General features: G+C 40.4%; 1 protein-coding gene across 16 annotated transcripts in view; it reads right to left on the bottom strand.

The window, feature by feature from the left end:
- The window catches only part of RBMS3 (RNA binding motif single stranded interacting protein 3), a 707,668-nt gene that overhangs the window by 348,715 nt on the left and 332,167 nt on the right, over window positions 1-26,786 (bottom strand). For 13 of the 16 annotated variants that reach the window (XM_064704688.1, XM_064704693.1, XM_064704687.1 and 10 more), the window contains one exon: window positions 1,340-1,509. In XM_064704688.1, the coding sequence (XP_064560758.1) occupies window positions 1,340-1,509 (170 nt within the window). The remainder of the gene's footprint in view (window positions 1-1,339; window positions 1,510-26,786) is intronic. The other 3 variants (XM_064704689.1, XM_064704700.1, XM_064704703.1) reach the window with 1 other exon arrangement.

Raw genomic sequence — 26,786 nt, 5'->3', positions numbered from 1 at the left:
TGAAATACAAAACATCACCAGCAGGCTATTCTCCTGTGAGCAGTGAGTCAGTTCTACCCACAGAAGCTTTAATGGCAGAAAGTCACAGGGAAGAGTTTCAAGCTCACTCAAGTTCAGGTATCACTTCAGTGAGGCTGCTAGCTCCAGTCCTGGCCAGTCATGCCCTCATAAAGAGTACTCAGGGAAGTCTTTCAGGATTTTAAATCAAAATCAGGAAAGGCAGAATGTCAAAATTGTAGAAGCCCACTGAATTGCTACTCCTATTGCAAGCTTCAAAACAACAGTCATTTGGATTCAGGTCTGTAGATCAGCCCCAGACTGTTCCTTACTTTACCAGATTTCATTTATTGATATCTCTTTGAAAGGCTGATTTTTTGATTACAAAATACAGAGATGATCTTGTCTTTTGGAATAGATGACTCTATGGCAAAACTACTGCAGTTCTGCATCATAACAAGAGTGGACTTTTATTTTTCAAATTTCTCCTTGTGCTTATTCCAATGCAAAAAAAAAAATGTTATGCTAAGTTCCACCATGGTGATCTCTGGCTGGAATCTCAAATTGGATTATTCCCCTTCCATATGTCAACAATAATAATCAAGACTTTGGAATTCCAATCAGGTTGTCATTCCATATTATCCACTACATTTAGTCAAGAGAAGAAGGGTAGAAGAGTGCAACGTTTTAGGAAGTAGTTCTTTTGACGATACGTGAGGAGCAAAAAGCTCCTTTATGCCACCTCTTTGGTTTCAACAGAAATAAAACACAATAAAACCAATCTTTATCAGTACAGTCTGCAAATATGACTCTCAAGATAATCAGGGAGGTAGAAGGTGCCACTTTCTACAGCATCATTTTTCAGTGGCACTGCAGTTAATTAGATGTTAATTACATGGCTACAAGGCCACCTTCAGTGGGTTTCATACTTCTCAGTCTTTGAGCCCAGCAATGTGACACAGCAATCATAAAATGTGATAAATGATTGAGGGAGGAACACCCATGTTGTGTTGTGCACTGGGTTGTGATTCACAGATCATTATAACTATAAAATCTGTCATTAGGGAGGTTTTCCTGCCATGCACATTCTTCTTTTAACACAAGAAATCAACCACATTAGAGCAAACAAAAGTCAATGTAGAGGCCCTCAGCTCTCTTCCCCTAAACTCTTTACCTGAAGGTTTTTAGCGGGCATTAATTAGCCATTCAAACTAAAGGAAAACCAGTCAACCTTCAAGTACAGAAGGCTTCTGATGCCTTTTAGGGGCCACACAAGTGTAAGCAGGAAGGCCAGCTCTGACATCTTCCTACAGAATACAGCGAGTATGGGAAGGGCACTTACGGCTGGCACAGCTTGATAAGGTCCTGGTCGGTGGTGCCGGGTGGAAGGCCTCGAATGTACAGGTTGGTTTTACTCAACTGCTCTCCGCTGCTGTTGTTGCTGCTGTTGTTGCTGCTGTTTGTGCTGGGGCTGGGAGGAGCCATGGGGTGGGGAGCTGGTGCATAGGACTGCTGCAAACAGAGCAAAACAAAAAGGCTGTTACTGGAAAAGGCAAAATAGCGCGGCAGAATTGTGTGCGTTACCTGGGTAAATCCAGAACTGTGCTATGCTTGTCCTGCCCTCCCTGACCACTTCCAGCTGCCCACTCCTATGGCACCTGCGCCCACTCCAAGCCAGCAATGCCTTGCAAATGCCATAGCTATGAAATGCATCATTCTACTATACTCTTTAATTTGGAATTAAAGTAGCTAGATCACAAAACAAAGCTCTGAAATGACAGATACTCAAGGAGTAACTAGCACTACGGAAAGAAATTAAACACAATCTGCTCTAAGAGTATGCTAAAACACAAATAAGAGTATCTAGCCAAAGGTACAGAAGCTGGTGCCAGAAGCCGAGTTAGTCTTTTCTAAACATGAGGAGCACCCAGTACACGCACAGTCAGGTGGCAGAGGGCTGGCTAGGCTGGGAGAGGAGAAAAATTCCAAAGCAGCCTGAAAACACTCTGTTGTTACGGATGTCTTTCGCAATAGAGAAACAGGGTTTGGAAAAGACGATCAGGCCAAGACCTTCTGCTCTCAAAATCATACCCACTTCTGAACAACCACAAACCACACACAGCAACTGGGAAATATTGCTTAAGAAGGGAGGCATTCTCACAGGGAAAAAACAGTGTCCTCCCCTAACTCCCTGGTAAATACATGCTGTGAAAAAAGACACCCACATGCTAGAAAAATTACCTTAACATCTCTGATCTGAGGCAACAACAGAGAATTTCAATTGCTGCAACCATCCCTGGCTCTCTGACCACTGGAGTATTTACTCACAGCACAGGGTGCTTGTCAGGAGAACAAAAGAGTGATTGGAAAGAGAAGACCATCCTATCACCATTGTGACCTATGCAGAAAAGCTGAAATCTAGGGAAGAACTTGCAGGAGCTGGAGTATCCTGAGGACCAAGGTCCAGAGGGGCAGCCAGGGGAACGGGAGTCAGAGCTCCTGGAATGTAACTGCCTGCTGAGAGGGAGAAAATGCCATTTCCACAAGGCAACCAGCACCCTCTGCTAGCTTTATGTGTAGTGACAACAGCAGGTAAATGTTGGACCAATGCTAAGTTAACCATGCTATGCTAATGGGCTAATAAAAGCAAAACATCTGCAATTTTCATTACAGCAGAAATGACACTTTAGTGACTTCTAATATGCTTCTTCTACTTTTAGGCCTTGGACAGAGAAAATATTTAAGTCTGTGAGTAATTCTGATCATGCTAATCAACTGCCCCTTTAATGTCAGTGGCTCCACTTTAGCGCTTATAATTATGCATACACTAAATCACAGTCTTGGTAGATGGATGTTTCTAAATTAGCAGCTCTAAACTGTTTCAAAGAAGTCCCTTTGTTAGCAGGAAATAGTCCCTTACTTAGCAGGAAAAAAAGTTGGAGACTATAAGGGGGGCATCAATGACAGGTGATGATCAGATGTTTCAATGAAATGAAACACCACACTTGCACTGATGCCTTTCCTCCTGGCCTCCTCCTTCCATCTTCCCAGTTTCTCCCATTTGAACCAGGAGAGAGGGAACATAGCTCCAAGTGTCAAGACATCAGAATTCCTCAGCAATCTCACCTGGTTGTAATGTGACTCAAGTAGGAGCCATTGAAAGAAAAAATACTGTTTTTTAGTGTGATCACCATGCTATCAAGTAATGACATTCACTCTCATCTCCAGTAAAAGAGAAAGGGCAATGAGCTCCCTTCCCCAAGTCTCTGCACAGATACTTTTGCTGACAATCAAAAGCACTTAATGCATAGGGATCATATTTCTCTGCACACACATTTTATCACTGGGTAATCCCCACCCACTCAGGCTTCAATGTCATTCCCAGAAATAGAGAGCTGAAGCAGCAGCCTTGAGCACCAGCACAGGCACCACCTCAACTGAGCTCCAACACCGGGGACACATCTTGGAAATCAGCTCTATGCCATGGCTGTGGCCCAGCTGGATAACACTACAGGCAACACTAACCTATATTAAATACGTAGGCACCTATTCAGATATATTATCAAATCCTATCTGAAAGCATATTTTAATCTCTGTGTACTGCATGGCCATGGAAGAAACAGGTATGACTGTGTATAACACATTGGGCTTTAATATATCAAAAGCTCAGGAAATATCCCATGGTAATCTTGCACATTTTGAGCATTGCTAAGGTTAAATAAAAAGACAACAGAGATCGAGGTTACATTTTTTCCGCTTTGCCCTATGCCTCCCAGATTACCATGCACACTGAATGCACGTAAATGACGTAAAGCGGTGAAATATCTTCCCATAAGCCAATGAAGTGCTATGTACTTTAATTATTAATTGTTACTATTATGTATGTCTTAGCAGGGGATAATGAGTAAATGTCCTATCCTCACACCAACCTAATATGCAAGAAAAAAAAAAAAGTGGAAATTTACCTTTGAAATACAAAGAGCAATTTTCATTCTATTATAAGATCTTTATCCTCACACAGAGGAAAACACTGGGGGCCTAATTCTAATTTAAGCTTAAGACATTTTATCCCTCTCAGCCAGCTGAAAGGGGATGTGGAAGCAAACACAAAATACATTTACACCAATTTTGAGGCCACAGCTATTAAAAAAAAAAGAAAAAAGTCCTCAGTATACAAAGAATGAGGGCATATGACAGGCTGTTCCTCAAGTAAGAACTGCTCAGACAACAGGCACACATGGATGCCTGGGTTCCCAGCAGTATCCTCAGAGATGCTTTAAGGATGGGCAGAGAGGCAGCCACACTGCACTTTAGGGGATGCTGATCTTCTCAGCCCAGCAAACACTGCTACACTCCAAACCCTCTTCACTAATAAATCTCAGCCACAGCAGCCCACAGTAATTTCCATGCATATCCAATACCCCAGAATACCATCTGCAGAAAGATTACAAAATTGCCTGTACTGAGGCTGATGACATCTTCTGACTGGTTGCCAGACTAAAAGCCTCAGGTCAGAAGAAAGCTTCCCGTTCTTGTTTCCTGAGCTGCTGAGTGTATGACTGATGGCAGAAGTATGCACTGTGCCTCTAAATGAGCAAAGGATCTGGTTTGGTAATCTCCAAGTAATAACTGGAGTGAAAGAAATGATTGGCAACCTAATGATGATCCCAGATATGGACTACTAGGTATAGGATCCTGGATGATGCCAAAGTGGGCACTGTCTGGGGAGCCACCTGCACACCTGGTAGCAGGAAATCTGTGCCTTGTTCTGATGTCGGACCCCTCCGTGGCTGGGGGAAAAGCACCTAACTTCTCTGCCTCAAGAGCCAGAAGGTGCGCCACTGTCAAGACTGGTTCGAAACACCCTGACACCAGCTGTAGAAACCTGCAAAAGAGGTTGTGCCACAACAACCAAGTACAGGACCTACACCTCTAGGAGAAAAAAAAAAAAAAAAAAAACAAAACAAAAAGGCAAAATTTAAATGTTTCACTTCAAGAGAGAGCTGGAATTCAGAGCTGGTTTTGCCATTAATTTTTCACATAACCAATGCAACCAACTCATTTTTCAATTCTCATGCTTCATTATTCAGTGGAGAGTGTGTGGGGAATGAACTGGTTTGTAGATCATTCCAAGCAGCTTATTAATTTAGCATGGATGGCTAATAGGATTTGTTTTCATCTTTGAAAAATGAATAAAATTTCTCCTTTTTCATTATTTAAAAGTGAAAAAATTAATGGGCTAATTCTTATCCATTCTCAGGAATGCACCCTTCTGCTTAAACCCTACAGTTCAATTCTTTGAGACAGTGTCCCATGAAACTGCACACAGCTAAGCATGAATAATGAGATACACCTTGGTCTTTCTAAGCAAATAACCCAGAAATGTTGAACCAGAAGCCCCTCAGATATTAAATGAACCATGCTCCTCCTTCTAACATCCAACCTCCTTACACAAGAACAGTATTTATCTTTCCACGGCAACCAAGTACTCTTAGGTAGTTTTTCACTAGTTGCAAGCTTAGACTAAAGTATTTTCTTTCCAAAGCAAAACACTACTTAAAAGGACAAATTTCAAATATTTTTCACATACAATTCCTTTTGGATGGGAATCACAGGCCCCAGATGCCAAGTTGTAGAGTCTGCTTTATTAGCAGCAGCTGGCTCCTTGGCAGGCTTCTGAGGCGGTCGGGCTTGTGGTTTTGGAGTGGCCTCAGAGCCTAGGATGCAGCTGGACAGCTATGCTAATGGGCTGGCCAATTTGTTTGTAGTCACCTTTGGCTATCCCAGATTTGTACTCTTTTATCCACTTGAAAGGGAGGTCTTGGAAAGATTCCCTATTAACACCGATATGTTGACTTTTCCTATCATAGTCCATATTTTATATGAAAAAATGAGTACAACACACAGTCCTACATTAAAACATGTGTTATTTAAGCAATTGTGAACATACACTATCCATTTCACTCTGAATGGAGTGTTTTCCAGCTGCTAGATTCATCTAAGTGCCCAATTACAACACAATTCCCTTCTCTCCCAATTGAGAAAAATAAAATAAGACAAAGTAAATACAAATAAATTGTGCAAATACCACTTTACAGCTCACATGAGGAAAACAGTTCTCTCTGTACCCTACTGTACGAAGGAGTAATTTTCGTGTGCTAGAGAGTTCTTACCAGTCAATTACAGAGAAGATGAGAGGATGCCACCAACTTTTAGTCTGTTGATGGGATTTTGGAGCTGAGCGAACAGAAAATCTCCTGTTAAGCAAAAGACAATCATCACAGTTGAAGAGAAAGCAGAGCAGTAAGGGAAATACAGGGGAAAAGAAACATAGGTCAAAGTAATATCAACTCTCCTGCCTTTGGTTTGCTTCCTCAGTGAGGAATAGCACCAGAAGGTAAGCTGTATTTCCCATCCATAGACAGGTGGAACAGAAAAGTGAATAAAAAATGAACATCTAAGTGGGTTACACCTCATGCATTTTAGAAAGGCTGCAGCCAAGGGAACTCCAGCTATAATTTTCTTCCCAAGTCTGTAGGGTATTCAGTGCTCTTGCAGAATCCAGCCATGACTATTACCTATCTCCCGTCTGGTCAATGAAGGCCTGGAAGACAGAGCTTCTTTTGGATTCTTCTCTACATATATAAGAGAAAATAAACAGATGTAAAAGAGTCTGAGTTTTCTAACCCCTCTGCACAGTAGCAAGGCTTCCTAGACTGTTTCTGTAGAAGCACCAGCTCACCTCTTGGCAGCATTTTCAATTTGTAAAGGAATGGCATGTGAAAACGTGAGTAAACTCAGAAGATGAACACTGACAATAAAGTTCAAAGTCTATTCCCTCACAGTTCTTTCAATCAAGAAAACCAGAACACACCTCAAGAGGATTTTGATTTCTCTGAATTCCTTCCAAGGCCTTTAAAAGTGATTTGCTGGATACAAGAAGCCCAGTAAGCGATAGCTGCTGGGTTATACTCTCTGTACCACAAAATCACTGCACTACTCCAAGCAAGTAATTTAAGTTCCTTACATCTCAGTTTACTAATCTGTAATGATTCTTCATTATACCTTCCTAAGGCATATATAATGCTCTGTGATTACTGGATGAAAGACATACTAGGATTGCAATATTACTTAAAGATGGGGAAAATGTTATTAAAGTCTAACCTAATAACTAAACCTAATTCTTTTGCAGATAAAAATGACTTCTGCATACAATGATTTTGCTATTCTGTATCTAAACTGAAGGAATGAAATAATTTAACATACTAAAATACCAATAAAATTTATTTTCTCATTAATAATATTTTTCTAATTTAAAAACAAACTTAGAATTATGTGTTCACAGGACTATTGTGACTGCAAAATATGCACTGAACTCACTTTTTTCGAAGTGATATCTTTATTACATGGGAAAAAGGTGTAATTGTGCTTTGCTTACCCTTTCACTTCACACAGGAAAAAAAAAAACCTCACTAAGGGAAAACGGAAATTAAGAAAAAGCCCTGGCCTAGTCCTCCAACAGACACAGTAGTCATTCAACAGTCAGACTGAAAGTGGGATTTGATGGATCAATAAAATACTTGTAGATCTTTGCTTCATTGACAAAGCTGTTGAAATCAGTAGGCTAAATACTCCGGAGGCCTACAATTCCCTTGAATCTAGCACAAAGCATTCAAGATCTATAGTATGAAAGCACGAGCAAAATTTGGCTCAATTTTCTCTATTCCAAAATAATTCTCTTCCAAGTCATGACTGTGCAGATTTTAGAATTTTATAAATATTTTACAGCTAGACAATACAGAGAAATCGAGGCATCCACAGGAAGAGGAAGTTCTTTATTGAACATTACCCACAAAGAAGGTCTTATTTTATAGTTTTCTGAATTAAAACCAACAAATAAAGCAAAGAAAAAGCTCCAGGAATTCACTGTTCTGACTGTCTTCAAAAGCACTGAGAGTTTAGCGGTCATTAGCCAGGGTGACATACACTAGAAGCCTGAAAATCTTCTCACTAATCACAGTATCTCCTATTTCCAGTAAGACCGACTGAAATACTCTGCACACCACCATTATCAACAGGAAATTTGAAAAGCTAATTGGTCAGGTGTAAAGTAGCTTATTTTGAAGTATGATGAAGTCAAAATAATAAAGGGGATTAGAGAGCATTTCATTTGGAGAGTCTGAAGATGATCTCACCTGAGGACGAACTGGTTCCAGCAAAAACCAGCCCAAGACGAGAATGGCACAGAAATCAGAAGCATTGTTTTCAGATGCAGAATACCCTGGCCATTGCTGCCTGCCTGGGTTTTGGACACTGAATACATGTAATAGATGCTGCAGAGCTGCCAGCTCCAGCTCTTCACCTTCCCCTGCCCACATATTGTTATACCACAGATGGAGCTACTCCTCCCTCATAAGCACTTTTCTGCTTATCCACAGACTACCTGTAGTTTGGGTCTAAAACATGGTGACTTCTCTGAACTTGGGGCTTCTTATGTCCAGCCAGGCGGGCAAAATTCAGTTCCTAGCATTAAAAATACAAAAATTAGCAATAAGAGCTGTGTCATCAAATAAATATTTTCCAGAGTGGAAAATAACCTTCACAGCCTTGTCTCCTCCCATTTATTTCATGGCAGGAAGCTCCCATGACAGAATATTCCTGAGGCATTATTTATTTCCTCACAAGGGAGAAGAAGAATTCTTTCTATAGATAAAGTATTTTGGCACTTTGGCAAACTCGTAAACAATAGCCTATATCCTTTGACATAAATTACTGTTATTGCTTCATTATCCAATCCATTCATATTTAATTGATGCACTGAGACTAAATGTGAACAGACTTTAGATCTTTAAATTACTAAATCTGGGCAATCTGGACAATAAAACATTGCAATTCCTCTAATAAGAATATTTCAGAGAACAGATCAAAATATGATGGCAATTACTGTTTGTGATACAACAACTCTGTGGTTTAAAAAAAAAAAAAAAGGAGGGGGGGAAATAAACTCAAGAAGAAGTTATTGTTTGTGCTTAGATTTCCACAAATCCAGTTTTGGGGCTTCAATGACCTGTTAGTCCATTTGAAGGTTAAGAACAAAAATGCAGACCAAAAGGCTGATACTTAACTTTCCAAATGTTTGCAAGAACAAACACATATTTGGTTCTGAGAAACTAAATTTACTCTCTGGATATTTGTTTACATGTGGCAGCCTAAAAGCATCTTGGAAATGAGATGCAGCAGGCACGTGCTGCACTGCATTGCTTTTCTGCACACAGTCCACACATACCCTGGCATCAACACTGCTGTGAGAACCTGGCTACAAAAAAAGCCCCCCACATAAACCTGAATTTAGAACACAGAACAAAACTAAATGTCAATATCATCTCTTTCCTTTCCAGTGGAGAATCTGGCGAGCAGAGATCAGAAGCAGATGTGTATTCATTCTGCATAAAAAAAGCCCAACCAAAAAGGTTTTTCAAGATCCAACCAAGCTTCCTAATTTTATCTTTCTTATGGAAGAATTAAGCAGGAAATCTGCCACTGTTGACATAAGCACTGTTGGGATGGAGGATTCAGGGATGGCAGAGCTCCCCAGGAATGTTGCTCATCATCTCCCCATGTTACCACAATGATCTTTTCTGGATGTGCATGGGGAAGCTCTGCCCCCTCCACCCAGTATATATAAAGATGAGTTGTGCCTTCCGTCTTGTGGCCAAAAGAATCCACGGAACGCAGTTTGGGAAAGGCTTTTCCTTTCCACAGCAGCGTGGCATCATCACCACAGAACCAGGAGCATTTCACAATAGCCAGAGTTCATGTTTTCTTTGAGACCCCTCAAGCTACAGTAACACACTGGTCCTAGGCAGGATGCCAGAGGATGCCCACAGAAGATATGAACCATCACAAACCTCACCACATTTTTGCTTCCAGTGCAAACTCATCCAGCACATTCATCACAGAAAACAGCTTTTAAAAAATTGCCCACACAAGTCATTACAGTTCATACATAATTCCTCACTTAGGATGAAGAGTACACAACCAACCTTGTGAGACCAGTGTAAGTAATGTCATTTATAAGAGAGCTAGAAAACCTTCCTAGGAGTAAGCTGATATAGTGGGGGTAAGAATTTAAGCCTAGGTTAAAATTAAGGTGTCAGTCGATGGACATAGCTGGCAAAGGTGGTGCCAGGCACCTTCATGCTTCTGACAGCCCTGAATACTGTACCAAAAAAAGGCTAAGGGAGACAGGGAAGCTGGGGTAGGGCTCACTGCAGGTGTGAAACCCCTAAGAACTGCTCTGTCCCATTCCAGATACTCCTCTACATTCTTAAAGCCAGTCCACTGTGTAAGAGAGAGAACTTCATAATGAAGTCACCATTACACATGACCTGAGATACTGTTTAAGACCATGGAAAGAGTGAAGGAATAGTACTCTACAAGCCTTAATTTGGTGGGGAGGTGAATTCCAGACCCCCTTCAGGTCAAAATGTGCTTGAGCATCACATGACTGGCATCCCAGGAGCACACAAAACATTATGAACCTGGCAAAGTGAGCAAGATATGACAGGAACATTCTGGGATGTCAACTATGAGCTTTAAATTATTTGCTACAGAAGATGAATAAGATCTCTCAACTTTGTTACTGCGGATTCTGATACCTTATCAAATCTCAATTTTCTTTAGATTTCATGTGTCAGACTTGGGAGGTAGTATGGGAAAAGCTGTTTAATTTTATTTGATTTAACAAGTATCTAATATAACTTACAATTAAAACATCTTCCAGACATCAATCAAATCCACTTGAGGCAAAATCTACTAAATAAACTGAATAATTAATGCAAAAATTAGAGAACTTCTTTAGTCTATCTTTGGAATTTTCAGAATTAAATACAATTTATTGACAGACTTTTTTTCCCTTAAAACTCAGTTTTCTGTAGATTTTATTGATTTTGAGAATTAACTTACTTAAGCATGCTGAGAGTGAGTACAAAACCCCAACACCAGTGTCTTTTGGGATCTATGAAACAAAATATTGCCATACTTTTGCTTCCACTCATACTCTTACAAAGAAGTCATATGTACCTTAGGTTGAATTGGAGCCTGAGCACTAAACTCTCAAGATACACCCTATATTCAAGGGGTGAATATTCACACCAAATGCAGACTGAGGCAAAGGTGCTAATTGATCAGCCCATTCACAGGGGTATTTGGCCACCTGTCTGAGTAGATGCCACAGCAGTTAATGCCCAGCATGCTCTTTGTTGCCATGACTTGAGGTCCTGGAACCACAGGATTGCTGAATGATGGACATTTTGTAATACTCAGAGTCACTGAAAAATGTCAACTAAGTTTTTTGCAGCTAGTGAGATTCTGGCATGTTTTTCCTATACAGCAAACAAAAACTGCAAAGCTTTTTTTGAAAAGTAAAATTAATTTCAGAATGCCGATTTGGCTTCAAAAACAGTGAATCTGAATATAGATACACCTGACCAGCTGCTCAGATGTGCAAAGGACCCATCACCTTTAAAATTGCTATCCAATATTATCCAGTAATTCCTTTCTCATCTAATTCCTACTTTTTTCTTCAATGTTTCCTCTACCTCTGATTTTAAGCAGTTTTCAGAGCAGGGGGGAAGAAATTTAAAAGTTCTACATTTACTATGGGGCAACTTCTCAACCCTTTCCCATTTCTTCAACAACAGATTGTGCCACTGTGCTTGTCCAAAGTTTCAAATGTCATTTGACTCATGCACTCAGAAATGTTGACTCAATTAAAATATCCACACAAAACTAACTTTCAGTTTGCTAAAGGCAACCTGCTCGCTTTTTTCCGATATACTTAGGATGTCTCATAGTGCAGAAATTTGCCTTCAACGCAACAACTTGCTTTTTCTCATTTCCCCAAAATCATCACTATTTTCTGCTAAACGTTGTGGCACAATGAGCCAAGTGTCTTGCTAACAGACACAGACTCAGCTGAAGATGCTCTGCCTAAAGCATTTTGGGCTCTGTGCCACGTGCTTTTTCCATACCACGCGAAGTGACAATCCAAAGATGCTGAACTCCTGCGCTCAGAGGTGAGGGGCTCTGCAATGTGGGGACGCAGCTGCTTCGTTACGCATCCGTGTAAAACCAACGCACCACTAATTGGGATAATGAGCTACTCCTGTTGCAAGCAATAGGAATTCAGAGTAACAGGGTACATATGTTAAATTCCTGAAACAAGTCACCATCTCTACTTATTGTTTTTCATCCAAATAATATATTTCCTGATAAACAAAAGCTTAAATTTCCTTCTGCACTGCAGCATTGCCTCCAATCTCTTCTGTTAGCTTTCTGGCTTTTTGACCTTTTAATATTCTTCATTCACGCATGATTTATTTTTTAAGTCGGTATTTTTTTCCTCTGGAAAGAATATGTATTTGAAGTAATTTCAAATGTTAAATCAGGATAAGCAAAGGAAGAAAGAAAATCTCCTTAATACATTTTCTTAATAAATATTGTACCGTGCTTTAGAATAGAAGCTTGAAGAATTATGGGGTGTAATAATAAGGTTTATATTTCAAATCAGATACATATAAATATTCTAAGTCTTAATACCACTTAATGCCTCTGTCATAGGCTCATATGCACAAAATGTTGTGGAAAAAAAAGAAGGTTCAAGTCTAAAATGAAAAATTATTTACATTAGAAAGACCAAACCAGAATGGGGAAGAGTGACAACTACAATACTTCTAGCAAGTGTTACAACTTTTGTAATAATAACACAGAGTGTTACCAGCTGGAGCAGAAAGATAAATTCGTTAGGAATACCAGCTTGTCTACAGGAGTGTTGGCAGCAGAAGGGAAACGGAAGAAAAGATGGGCCACTGCTCAAAAGGACAGGGGACAAGTGACAAAGGACAGAAGTATTTGGTGCTTTCTTCGCCTTAGTCTCCACTGGCAAGGTCTGCTGCCAGTCCTCTTGGCTGTCTTCCCCTAGCAGTAGGGCCTGGGGCGAGAAGTGCTGCTGAGGAAGAGGAGCATTAAGTTAGAAACTACTCCAGGAAGCCAGGGAGGGGTTACTGAACACAAACTGTAAGGGAGCCAGCCGGGGTCACCCAGAGGCTGCTCTCTCTTCTTTCTGAAAGGCCACAGCAACTCTTCAGAAGAGGGAGGATTGGGGGATAATCAGGCTGGCCAAAACCTAGCCTAACTAAAGAGAAAAACTTCATAGGTGCTGTGTCTGAGCATGTGAGGGACAAGAGCATCCACAGGGATGAGCAAGGAAAACCTACACTTGGCCACCTGGCTCAACTTCTGTGCTGGGACAAGCAGCTCCACAGATCAGGGGATGTTGCTCCCCTTGACTTTAGCAAGGCTTCCAATGTGGCACTGTCACAACAAGCTGGAGGACAGGAGGGACTGCACCCTCACCAACACTGCAAGTAACACCAAGGTGGGGGGAGTGGTTGGACAACTACAGATAAGGGCTGTCTGATAACAATATTGTATCCAATATCCAGTATTCTTATATCCAATGCTATAAGAAAGAACTACTCAGTACAAAACTCCTTCACCTCATGCATTATGTATGCTAAAAGCTCTCCAAGTTTACTTACAGAACAAATGACTACTAAGTGATTTGTGCAGGTACATCCTATAATCAAATTCCACTGCACAAAAAGGATTTACTAAAACTGAGACATCTGAACTTTATTCCTTTGCTATGCTTTGACCTCAAATTTAGTTCATTTGCTAAAGTCATTATTAAACAACAATGTTCCTCACAGATTTCAACAGCAGTAGTATTTACATTAATGCAATATCCCTGGATTAAAGGAATTAGAAATACTGAATATCCTATTGCTCAGCTTCTTTGAAGATCTACATTGTAGACTAAGGAAAGACTCTCTAAGAAAAAGCAGCACTAATTTAAGGGCAGTCTGGTTCTCAATCATTTGAAATTAAATAAACTGAAAAGTCTTTAAAAATCTCTGAGAATAAAAGTTACACAATTAATGCCACTATCAGTTGCCATCAGATAATCAAAGGTCGGTCTGGGTAAGGTTTTAAATTATATGTATCCATAGTTACAACAAATTGATTTTTTTTCTTCCTTTTTTTTTCTTGTTTTCATCTTAAAATGGTGAAGGGCATCTGACTATCAGTCATATCAAGGCATAGATCCCAATGGGCAGCTTGCTTGATCCAGGTACAGAGTATCTAGGCTCCATGTCAGATACAAAGTGTCACACATAGTCGATCTAAAGGGCTAACTTCAATTCAAGCCTCAGGTTTGGGGAATTTGATCCAAGAAAACTTGAAAAACTTCCGCAACAGGACACTGAAAGACAGCAGCAAAATTCTGCAGGTCTTCCAGGTGGGTCTGAGGACAGCTGCAGGATTGAGTCCTAGTTACAATGAACCAAACTATCCCTAAAAACAGCAAAGCCTGGGCTCTTGTGGAAAGCACAACATTCCAGTCAAGTGTTTAAATGACCACATGCCAATGACTGCTCACACAGGATCCAAATTCAGGCTCATGAAGAATTCCAGTATTTCCTAAATTCTGACTCTTTGGCTATAAAATCTTAACTTGCCCTGACAGAATTAGCAGAGCATGATAAATAGAGCTGAGACTTAGTTTCTGTAAGAAACAACCCATTTGGGAAAACAAAAGACCTACCCAGCAAAAGGACTTTCATTTGGGTGTTGCTAATAACAGGTGGGAACATCTTAGGAAATGGCATGAGAAATGCAAGCAGAGAGTAAATATGCCCAGAACACTTTTCACTTTGCTACCAGATGTTGTACACAGATCATCATCCTACATCTTCTGTGATTTGACCCATCAGACTTCAGTCCTCTAAAAACCTCCTAGTGGGAATCAGTTTTAGAATTAGATTTCATATTAAAGAAAAAACAATCTGTGTCTTAAATCTGCCACCAAAAAAAAGTGTAATTGATGCCTGCTTGTCCCCACTCTTGTTTTGCAGTGGGTTCTTTTTTTTCCCCCTTCTTCCTTCCATTCAGAACATTTTATGTGAAATATTTTTTCCCATGTCTTATGTGGACAATGCTCAAAAACATGAGGAGGTGGCAGCCACACAGTCAGTGGGATTGCTATCACATCTTTTGTAAGTAAATAAGTTGCACTGTTAACATGATGATGCATTTGACACAATACAGAGACAGACTATTAAAAGTACTGGATGTTTTTAACACTTTTAAAAACAAATGTCTATATTTAGAAATATTTTTTCACAAGGATTTCTCTTAGAAGAAAATAACAGGGAATCCTAGGAAAAAAGTACATTAATACTCTTAATTCTGCTGGTGTTAAATATTTGTGTTATCCCTCATATGCCTAATATTTTTTTTGCAATGGCTTGCCACTAAAATTCCTTTTGTGAACCATGGGCCATTGAGTTCTTGCCAGGCAAGAAGTCCTTCAATGATAGAAACAACCTGTTATCAGGCCATTATATGTTTCACTGAGGTCCACTTACCATTACAGTTCCCCCATCCTACCACACCCAACAGATGAAATGCTGCTGCAGAAAAAGAAATAGATACAACATCATGCACCTCTGGGAAGGACCATGCCACAGCTTTTGGCTGCCAAACAGAGCCCAGGTTTCCATGCTCCCATCTCAGATCTTGAGACCTTACCCTGCTCCGAACACATCTGGAACAGCCCCTATAGCCAGCAGACAAGGAGGACACAATTTAGAAGTTCCTTTGCAGGCTGTATACAGAGGGTTTCTGAGCCACAAGGGGTTTCCTGGCATCTTCTATCCTTTCTTTCCCTTTCCCCTTCTACACATCATCAGCTGCATAAAGATGACTCAGAACATACGGAAAGACAGGGTTTGTTCAGACTCTGATGGAAAAATGGGTGAGTATAGGTAAGAGTCGATCTGCAGAGTAATTCCTGCAATTCAGTACCAGAGCTCTGAAAAAATACAGCAATGGCTGTGAAGTTGCATAAATGCCTTCCCTGCATTTCTCAGTGCTCATATCTTATATTTATTCACCGAAGTAACAGCTCTTCTTTCCTCATTAATGTTTCTTACAGTCTTCAGTAACTCTTCTGCAGGAAGCTGTTGGTACATTAACACCAGCCAGGAAGCCAGGACTTTGCAATACTCCCCCCGTGGCCCCCTGCGAGGGGTGCCATGGAGAACGATGGCACAGCACAGCCCGGTTTCCCTCAAAGCACTGCCACCCTCTCAGAGCCTGAACTGCCAGGTTTCTGCAGCCACAGTCTGCAGGGCTAAACTTAGCAAGCAGCACCTTCCCTTGCACCTCATCACATGATAGGAAACAAACAGAAATAGGGAAATACAATATGTTCCTAAAGGTGGAGTCGGAATACTTTCATCTCTGTAACAGTTTGGTAAAGGACACTTATAGAAGCAGCTTCTCATTATGTGTCATCCCTTACTTGCACTGTCATTTGCTTTCTGCATGGTGCTAAAGACAACCACCTCTAAATGTGCTCTTTCAGAACCATTTCTGGCCTAAATCAAACTACTTAATATCTATGTTACAGACAAATTGTTTTATTAAACCACCACTATGTTATCAGATGCCTATTTATTCTTGCACCCTTCTACATGGATAAACACCAACCTTGTAGTGGATTCATCTCCTTGGCAGCTGTTGAACATTTCACCCTGGACCATCCCAAACTCCTCTGCAGGCCACATCCCTCCCTCCTGCACTACTGAGGTGCAGCTAATGGAAAGCTGCATGACAGACTTGAAAGATAAAGGACCAGGTCATATTTATCTTTTTTCTCCTTTTTCCTAAACAGTGCCATGCAGGTCATAACAGCCATGCAAAGAAGCTACAGTTCTTTTATTTCAAAACCTTGTCCAGAGGACTCACAAAAAATTAGGTGTATTGAAGTCAATTTGCAGAATCAAATGTAACAAAAGGCAGAATTAAATCTTCTGAAGTTGCATCACAGTCTGCACATAGAAAAAAAGTGCAGCCAAATTATTAACTCATTTAGGACCTTTATATCTCCTGCATAAGGGAAGCATAAATAGTCCTTTGCACATATACAAGACCCAGACATATATCACAGTGTTACATAACATGACACAGCATACAACAGGAGGGCATAGAGCTAATGTGATTCAACTTCCACAGAGCTCTGACCACCTGCTTCTAAAGCTTATCATCACCTCAGCTCTAGCACAGCTCAATCAACTGCCCCATGTACTCCTCTTCTTGCGTGGGGTGCCTGTGGCAGAAGAAAAGTGGCTTCTCCCTGAAGCAAGGTCTGGCTTGGCCACAAATTCCCAAGGCAGCACCCAGGATGTGCTGGAGCCACAGCCATGTCAGCAGACCTGAGACAGGGAGAGACTGAGATGTTTGAGGGGTTTTTTGACTTAAATCCTCAGGGGTCTGACTGCTTCTGTTTTAGTATCTCTAATTACAAACCCGGTTATTTTGGGCCTAAAATGTTTTGAGCTTTCATAAAACTAGCTGCAGCATTTTACTTGAAGATGCCCTGGCAGAGGGCAGTTCCACAGACTAGCAGCCTACTTGCTAAAATAGCATTTATCAGCTACTCACTTGATCACAATCATATTCCTGTCAGTTTACACTTGAGTTCAAATTTAAAGACATCTTTTAAAAAAAACAGACCTCTTGATTAGCAGTTCTCACCCAACATCCCAAGTTTGTGAACTGACCTTGATGTTTAATAAAATCATTTATGCCAATAAAAGGGAATTAAAAACAAACAAGCACAAAATCCCCTCCCCTGACACAATTGCTAAGGAGCAAACAAGGCCATCACCATCGATTCCTCTCAAGCCATTTATCAAACTACTGGAAAGAAAAAATAAGGTCCAGCTTCATTACAAACAGAATAATAAAGAAAAAAAATGTTGAATATAGAGGAAGAAATACTCACAGACAATAGAAAAGTTTAAAAATATTTTTTGCAATATATTTTTTTGTCAATAGTCCAGGCACTAGGTTTTTTTCACTGCCCTTAAGAATTAGCAACAAAAGGACTAACAAAATTATGTGGCTGTTTCTGGTTATGTTTCATAGCTTCAAATTTCAATTGGTTCTTGAAATATTTCATTATTGATCAGAACTTTTTAAAATCTACATACAACATTCATTAATGACATCAGGACAGGACAAATCTGTTTATGAAGATGAAGGACTTTCATCTTCATAAGTAGTAGCTGGTCTTACTCAAACAAACACCCAAATTAGCTTATTTTTGCTGCCTGTGTTCCCAGACTATCATTCATATTTACAGGTTTTTAAAGTGAGCTCAGCTTTTTTTGAAAAACAAAAGAAAAATAAAGTCCTACCAAAAAGAAAAACCACCACCTAGGAAGAATTCTCAATACTTTGTCCACTATAAGCCTGCAATTTTTGTATTCTGCATCCGCGGGCTTAAAAGTGACTCAGCTGCGTTTATTAGCTATGGGGCAGCATCAGGAGATCAGCTCCCTTTGCCATCCCACGTAGGCTGAGACAGACACCTTTCCCACAAGGTTGTGGTCCAAGGGCTTGGCCATGCTCTTGTCATCACCAGGGAGAGACAACATGGACACTCAAGGACCACCACAGTCCCCCAGGGCAGACAGGTTTCTTAGGCAGGGGGAGATGCTGGGCAGAAGAGCACAGAAGTCCCACCAGGAAGAGGATGCAAACCCTCAGGATCTCAGGCAGCACCACTCAGCAGAAGGCCACTGCCTTGCAGCAGCACTTGACCCCTTCTTCACATTCATCCCTCTGCAATGGAGTGGAAGCTCTCAGAAATGGATGTAGACAGTGCTGCTGGCACTTTGTATCAATTAATAAATTTTAAAATAAATAATACCAATTGTGCGACAAGGCTGGGAAGTGATTACCAAGATGCCTCATAAATCACTATCAACTTGCATATTTTGAATTTAAAGCAATCAAAGCTGTGAAAGGAGAGCCTTTTTTTAGGGAAGGTAAAATTGGCAGGATAGGAGGTCTCTTGACATCTAGTACCAATATTAACACTTGCACACTACGTGAGGTATAGGACAATTACCCTTTCTGAAGATCTGGAGTATTGGTTATATTAGCAGGGTAATTTTGTCAATTTTCTAAGCTCCCTTGCAGTGATTCACCGCTGGCCTGCCTCCCTCTGACAGTTTATCCAAATAACTGACACTATTGCTGTTATCATTAGAATAGCTTTTCTTCAAGCTGCCATTGTTTAGCAGCCATGGCCTGTGTACATGAAAAGAAAACCCATTAAAACTCATTTCAGAGATCTCTGTTAGCCCAGGAAATATTTAACAGCAGCAGTAGCTATGCAACAAGAAGGTTAAGCCAGTTAGTGTTTGTGACAATTGCACTTAGCCATTCTGTCCAATGGCAAGAACATCTTTGCTTTATCAAGGGAACAGATTTAGCAAGAAACTACACACAGCAAGAAATAAATGAGAGATGTGGGAAAAACTCGCATTATTGTGGCATCTGCTAGAGCTATTTTAGAACGGTGTCCCCCTGTGCTGCTCCACTGATGGGCTTGTGAGTATCGACTAAAATTAAAATCTGTTTCTCAGACACTTGTAAATAGGCCACAAAAACTTTACACGTCGCAGGTTTTGTTTTGCTTTTTATGCAGTCCCATAATTTTTTACATTCATTTAGAAAGTTTTTCAGCTTATGTTTTGCAATGCCCTTGTGCCCTGGACCTGCTGTGAGAAAGTCTCTGCCCTTCCCTCCTCCTCTGCCAAAGAAGATATTCCTTATGGCACGCCCTGGTCCCTCTTGCACATAGGGCCAGTTGCAGCAAGAGTTTGCTCTAAGGAGTATTCATTTCTCAAACAGGACTTCAGTATTAAATCCAAAATTTTTGTGAGGACAAAATATTTTTGTGAGGCTCTGCTCGCAACATCTTTGGGCATCCAATTTCTTAAAACATGGGTAAAAATTCTGCTTCATCACCTACTTTGCCTATGCACAGGAACAGCCAAACATTTATGCCTTTTCACAACTCACCAATGTTTAATTGTGTTTTGGCTCCCATTAGGAAGTGGCAGTCTGACCAGACAGCCAGAAAAACATAAATGCAGAAATGGCTTTGAGCAAGATTGCAAGCCCTCTGCTCCCCTTGGCAAATCTGAGCTACTCACACAGGCACTGAAAGAATTGGGGCAGTATGAAAATATGCTCAACTGTGAGAACAAAGCTTGTGTAAAACCAGCCACAACTAACTTCTAGAAAAATGCATACACCGTCCCTCTTACCATGATATTTAATTAATTTTTTTAGTGGGAGTTACATGCAAGGTCTATGTTACCTCCAGAGACAAAAAAAGAAAAAAAGAAGCCTTGTGAGCCTAAGAGAGAGAACCAAAATGGCATGTCTAAAATCTAAACTAATATGCTAATCTAAAAGCTTCCTTACAACGTGACTGGGTTTGGAACACAGAAAGCAGAATATGACATGATTTGAATAACTTGCACTTGGCAATATGAAGTAGAACTGCTGAATCACTGACTTCTATTTCTGGAAAGATGAAGTTTATACTGATTCTGGCTATACCAACACATTAACTCTTTGTGTCATCAGCATCCACAAAGTGCTTTTCTTCTTGCTCAACAGGATAATAAAGGGAAATCCCACTCTTGTAGCTATACAAGCTATGAAAACCACACTGCTTACTTTTAGGTGGAAAAAACTGTATCTGCATGATCAAAATGGCCATCAGCTTAGGTAGAGAAAATTTTTTGCATGCTGAAGAAAGAAAATGCCAAACTGAAGAACAGAACATCTGTTATAGAGAAGGCTATAATTATCTCATACATCTGAACACCACTGGGCATTGAAGTTACTCAAGCTATTTTGCCAGATACTCTGTGTTCAGGGCTCTTACTTGACACCAGCTGGAAATAATCAAGAGCTTGAGAGGCCTGTCTATATAGACCTTACACACTTCGAAGGGCACTACTTTTGATGTCATATGCTGAGTCTCCTTGCTCTAAGGGGATGAAAATCTGAACTATTTTCTGCCACTGTCTCATATTACAAAACACTGTAACATTGCTAACTGTAGTACTCACAGGTTAACAACTACTTGTGTACTATCCATCGTGGTGTGCTTCACTGGTTAGGCATTTTAATGGAGTCCTCAGCAGAAAGAAAGCAAAAAAACAGCAAAATTGCCACTCTGCCACCTTACCAACACCCAGCAGAAAAAGCAAGTGGTTTCCCTCAACAGATGTACAGTAAGTGCTGTTGCAGGAGCTTTTCCCTGGGGATGCCAAGCAGAAAAGACTCGAGCCTGCTCCCAAACCAATGTGCAGGAGCTGGGCTGTTCTGTCTCTGCAGAGACAACTCCCAGTCCCAGGCTACACATTCAAATTCTCTCAATCAAACTCTTTCATGGGGGCATTCTTTGGTATTTTGTCAGCTTATCATGCACTTCTGGTCCACTCACAGAGAACATATCAACTGCAGCTGAGCCCTAGCAAGACTTTTTAAAATATCCACCCCAAGTGTTCCATCAGCAGATCACACAGGAAAATATGGGAAAGGATTATAAAGCTGTTCTTCTTTCAGGACAACAAATAGCTACTGTTCTATTTTTCCACAAGTAATATGCATAATTGTTCACTTATGGCAAAGCAAGTGAAAAAAGAAATAAAACACATCTTTCCCTCTTAATTCTCAGTCTGTGCCTGTGCTTTTCTGAAAAGGGGATCAAGGTACAAAAGGAATGATAAAAAGCACAAACAGCAAGAAGGAGAGTGTACAACAATCTCCTTTGATTGTGGGAACACTGGAGGCTAAAAGAAACTCAGCTGCCTGGGTATCTCAAGGACAGATTCCCACGTGAGACTCCAGCCCGGCTGTGTCACAGACACTGACAGATGGGTTTCCCCAGCCTTGAACAACCTAATGGAGCTTTTAGCCAATTTGCATAGTGCCTGTCCCTGGGTGAAATGGGTACGTGTCAAGGACATTAAGCAGGCCAAGACAAAAGTGTAATAGCCTTGTATACAACATCACTTCTTACTGCTTGCTATTTTTAACCCCCAGGGGGAGGAAAGAAGAAAAGAAGAGAAAAAGAAGCTGAAAGCCAGTTGTGAGGCACCAAGTTCCTGCTTTGGGGAATGGGCTGAAGCAACAAGACACTTTTCTTGCAAAATGGAAAAACAAAAGCACTGTACAGACAATTACTAGCTATATCTTTTTTTAAAGCAAGACTTTTTTGGAGTCTCCCAACGCCTGTCTATATTGGTGATCTATTTTGATCCCAAACCCTCAAAGAAAGCATGTGAAGCTGATTCCTGCACCTGAAACAATCTAAAATATCCCCTCTAGAGCCCCATGCAGGTACAAGAGCCCGGCTGCTGCAGTTCTGTTCAAGACCTAAACCAAAGGCTAAGTTTTCTCAGGCCTAAGTCCAGATCTTTCATTTTTCCTAGCACTACACATGGCTGCTTCCTAACAAACTAGGAAGAAGAATGAAAAAATTCAAATTGGACTCGTAACAAAAATTTATATCTTTATGTAAAATATAAGGTCAAGCCCTGAGGGTGGCTGAATTACCTGCTGAGGTGCTGCAGCCCTCGCACACTCCAGGGAAAAGCACGTGTACTCCATACTTGCTCGGCAATCACCACAACCTCCTGGCCAGATTCTGCTCCCAGCCACATTAGAATAACTCAGCCACCAGACAATAATTGTGATTGAAAAGTGGGGCTGAGCTGCAACTTGTGCAAAAAGAACCCCTGCACAGAATCACTGAATTTTGTTGTCTTGCCTTCTTCTTCAGACTTGTTCCTTACAGCTTGTTCTAATGCACAATGGAGGGTCTGCCAGTGCTTAAACTAATTCTTTGCCATTTAGCAGAGATCAGATTAAAAATTAAGCACGCAAACAGAGGCTTCCCTGAGGAAAGATTCAGCTCTAGCAACTAAACTCTGCACATAGCATAAAACATACCACAGCAAGTGGCAAACAGTATTTTTGACAGAAACAAAACCCACACCAAAAAGTCTTAGGATTTAACCCAGTTGAGCCATAATACACCAACAATGAGTGAATACACTCCCGTGTGATGCTACGAAAAACTAGAGACCTTCAGCAAAGAAGAGCTGTGTGCAGATTTGAGATTTGTTTATGAACCTCCTGCTTGTGGTGAGTGATCATCTATCTTGAAAACACAGGAGGGACCAAGAAGGTCGGTCCTGGTTTTGGGTGTATAGCTACCTCAGTGCTATTTTTGATTTTGTCATTAGCTAGCTGTGTGATTTTGACTAAGCTGTCACTAGGGACTCCCATTGCTTCTAAGTGAAATGGGAACACCAACTTTATTTTAGGCACTTCTGAGGTCATGGGATAGAAAAGCTCTATAAATGAACATTATTACTGTCAGCAATACTGTTCTACCACTTCTATAGTTATTCAAAACCAAAACCAACAGTAGTGCACAAAAGAGCTTTCTAACAGCTATCTGCAAATCTAGGTTATGACATAGGTCACCACTTTATATGTTAAAAAGCTGCAGGATTTCCAGATGAGCATCCTCAGTCATCATAATATCTCAAGCCCGGTTCTCAAGTCCATTTAATTAGGGTGGATGGAGAGGGATAAAGCCCAGAGGGTGTTTCTGTTTGGGTAATGTGTTTGTTTAGCATTACAAAAAATGCTATGAGCTTAAGTGTAAATTATTTGAGCCTTTGGCACTATTCAATTATATATGCTAATTTTAGATGGAGTAGATTGTACTTGAAATAACAGGATTTCATGGAAGCAAAGCCTTCTGTGAGGAAATTGTGTTGATACTCTCTCAAATTTTCTCTCTTGCAGAGACCAACCCTTTCTCACTGCTGGACTTTTATTGTGAAGAGAGGATTCACTCTTGGTGTGACAAATAAGCATTGCAATTTAAGCTCCTCATTCAGGAGCATGCATGTATCTACCCAGTAGCTAATGATAGGGAGTTGTAAATACTGTCACATCACTTGATTTTAAGACTTTCAAATTTTTTAAAATATGTTATCTACTGAAGCTGCAAATAATTTGATTTCTACAAATTAGGTGAAAATTTTGTGGTCATTTGAAATAAATAAGTTCAGTTTTTTGAACATGTTAACCACATGTTATACCAATACAATACAGCATTACATCCCTTTGTCTTTTCACCTTTTGTAGACAGAAACTGGATGACCAGCAGCAAAAAGGTCAGTATAACAGAACCAGAAAAAGTAAGGCTAAGGCTTAGTCAAAGTAAGGCTAAGCCTAACAGTAGAGATAAACTGCTTTTTGCACCTGAGTTGGTTGCTCTGGAGTGGCAAGCATAAGACCCAGCAGCTCATTCACAGTGAGCTGAATTAATTTAAGGTTGCATTATGCCAGGTAGACAGTTCCTTACACAATGAAAAAAATAATAGAATGTAAAAAATGAAATATGCAGAAACAATATGCAGTCCCACAATATCCAATGTCTAAAAATCTAGAGCCTATGTGGAAACCTATCTTCCTAATGGAAACATCAGAATAACACTCAAAAATATCAGTATCATAAGGGACAATTAAACAAGGGAGATTTTTTGTTTATTCTATACCTGTCCTGGAACTAGGAAAAATTCAAGTCATATCAGAAAAAAAATATTTGGAGCTCAATTTTTATGGCCTTTTTTTGGTTTCAGGTTGGGGGGGATGGGGTTGGGTAGCTTGGTCTTGGGAGGGTTTGTTCATTTTTAATTCAATTGCATTTAATCAGTAAGACAGATATCCATCAAATAATTTTGAAATAGCAGAGAATGCAAAATTGAAAGAAATATATCATTATTATTAACAGTACTTCCTTCACTAAAGAAGGTTGCAGAGTTTTATATACACAGCAGCAATCTGAAATGCTGACCTCCTCTGGATCTTGGGTTCACACCTCAACCCAGCAAGGCAGATTCAAAATTTACAGCTTAGTGACAAGTCTGCTAATTCATCACCACTAAACCATCTTGAGCCCTCTTTGGAAGTGGCACAGGTCAAAAGAGGAAACCACCAGCTGCTGAAGAAATCCCTTCTCAAATAAATCCATTCCACAAGTAGGCAGCCTGGCACTAGCTCTTCTCACACACCTTCCCCCACCCTCCACCAAAATCTGTGCTGCAGTGAGGCCATACTCATCCTGACTCTTCCACCTCTCTTCCAAAACCACAGGCATAAATTTTAAAGTGTTACCAAACTTTAGGATGAGTTAATAGAAAGAGTCAAGAAGAGAGTAAAATATAACCACACGAAGCTGCAGTGCTTTAAATGGTTGAGTTTTCTCTAAGACAAGAGTGGCTGTCCTTTTATTTTCCAGTCTGTAGAGACACAGTGGTTGGACATCTTAAGTTCAAGAGTAGATGAAAGAGAAAATTTACTTCTATCAATCTTTAAAGGAAACCACTAAATAATTTAACAGCTTATGCAAACACCCAAAGAGAGCTTTTTGTGGAACTATTGTTCTGGCAAAGAAAAATGAGGCAATTTAGGTTAGTTTGACTAGGAAATGCATATCCATATCTATAGAGCTTCAGTATGCCCACCTGCAAAGCTATTTTATCAAATATACTCACAGTTCAGTTTAAGAGTGACATACTCTACCTCAGTTTAAGTCTTTGTCCTAATTTAAACTAAACTGTTATAAAGCCAACAGAATGTGGACTTAGGCTTATGCATAGTCTTTGGCATCAATTTAATTACATCAGTTTGAAATTACACCATACATTGGACTAGTGTCATTCTGCATAAGCTTAGCCCTTGCAGCATCAGACACCTAAACCCCCTTGAAATGCTGTGACATTCTTGTGCTTAATTCTCTAAAATTCCTTAGGAAATCCTAGCCTAAACTGTGAGCAGGAAGCAATCATACCAATACTCTTCTGAGATGAAGCAGGCAGCTCCCATCTCCACCAGAGCTGTTTTCTTAGCACTCTTTGCATAGCAGAATACTGTAACCATATGCTTAATGTTTTGCAGAGGTGCAGGAGAGTTACTCAGGTGTTTATGGACAAGTTGTGCTCAATTCTTTGCTTGGACCTCAGCAATTAGTTTTGGTCACTTCTGAATCAGGTACAGTATCTCTGCTCCTCAAAATCTGCCATTGAAGAGCAGTCAGGCTTTGGTGAGGATCCGTGGGTTGGAGACCAGCCTGCTAGGTCATCTTCCCATCATCCAATGCCCTCTAAAAATGCAGTGGGGAGGGCTGGAGTGCTGCCTGACCCATCTCTCCCCAGCAAACTGCCCCCAAGAGCTACAGAACAGCCTGACCAAAGAGACACTCCCTGATTTCCTCTCCATCACTGCAGTTACTCTAATGCCGACGCAAAAAGAAGAGAAAAAAAAAAGTGTCTGAAGGCTGTTAGCATGTAATTTTGCATACCTCATGGCTGCTATTTCAGAAACAGTTTTCAGATGAGTAATTTGGCGAGGTTCACTGTTTGCAAACTGCATACTTGGTCTAAAGAACACTTTCAGTGATGTCTGCAGCACCAATGTTCAGGCCACAGATCTGTTTACCCTGCTTTTCAGGCCACCCAATCTGCCTGCTCCCTCACAGTGCTGATTATTACTTACTCTTGTAAAACTTCCACTAACGGCTCTTCTGACACAACGACTTTTTTGGGTTTGGTTTTGGGGTTTTTTTGGGAGGGTTTGGTTTTGTTTCTTTTTTCTTTTTTAGAAATAAAGAGGGGGAAAATAATAATGTTAAAAGAAGTAAAGCCTAAACTAGAAAAGTTCATGTCCTCTCATTCACCATCTAGGAGAGCTGTGAGGAGCGGTGC

Source organism: Zonotrichia leucophrys, chromosome 2 (assembly GCF_028769735.1).
Source record: "Zonotrichia leucophrys gambelii isolate GWCS_2022_RI chromosome 2, RI_Zleu_2.0, whole genome shotgun sequence".
NCBI lineage: Eukaryota > Metazoa > Chordata > Aves > Passeriformes > Passerellidae > Zonotrichia > Zonotrichia leucophrys.
The sequence above is the reverse complement of the archived record's forward strand: the minus strand, read 5'-3'. Positions and strand labels throughout refer to the sequence as shown.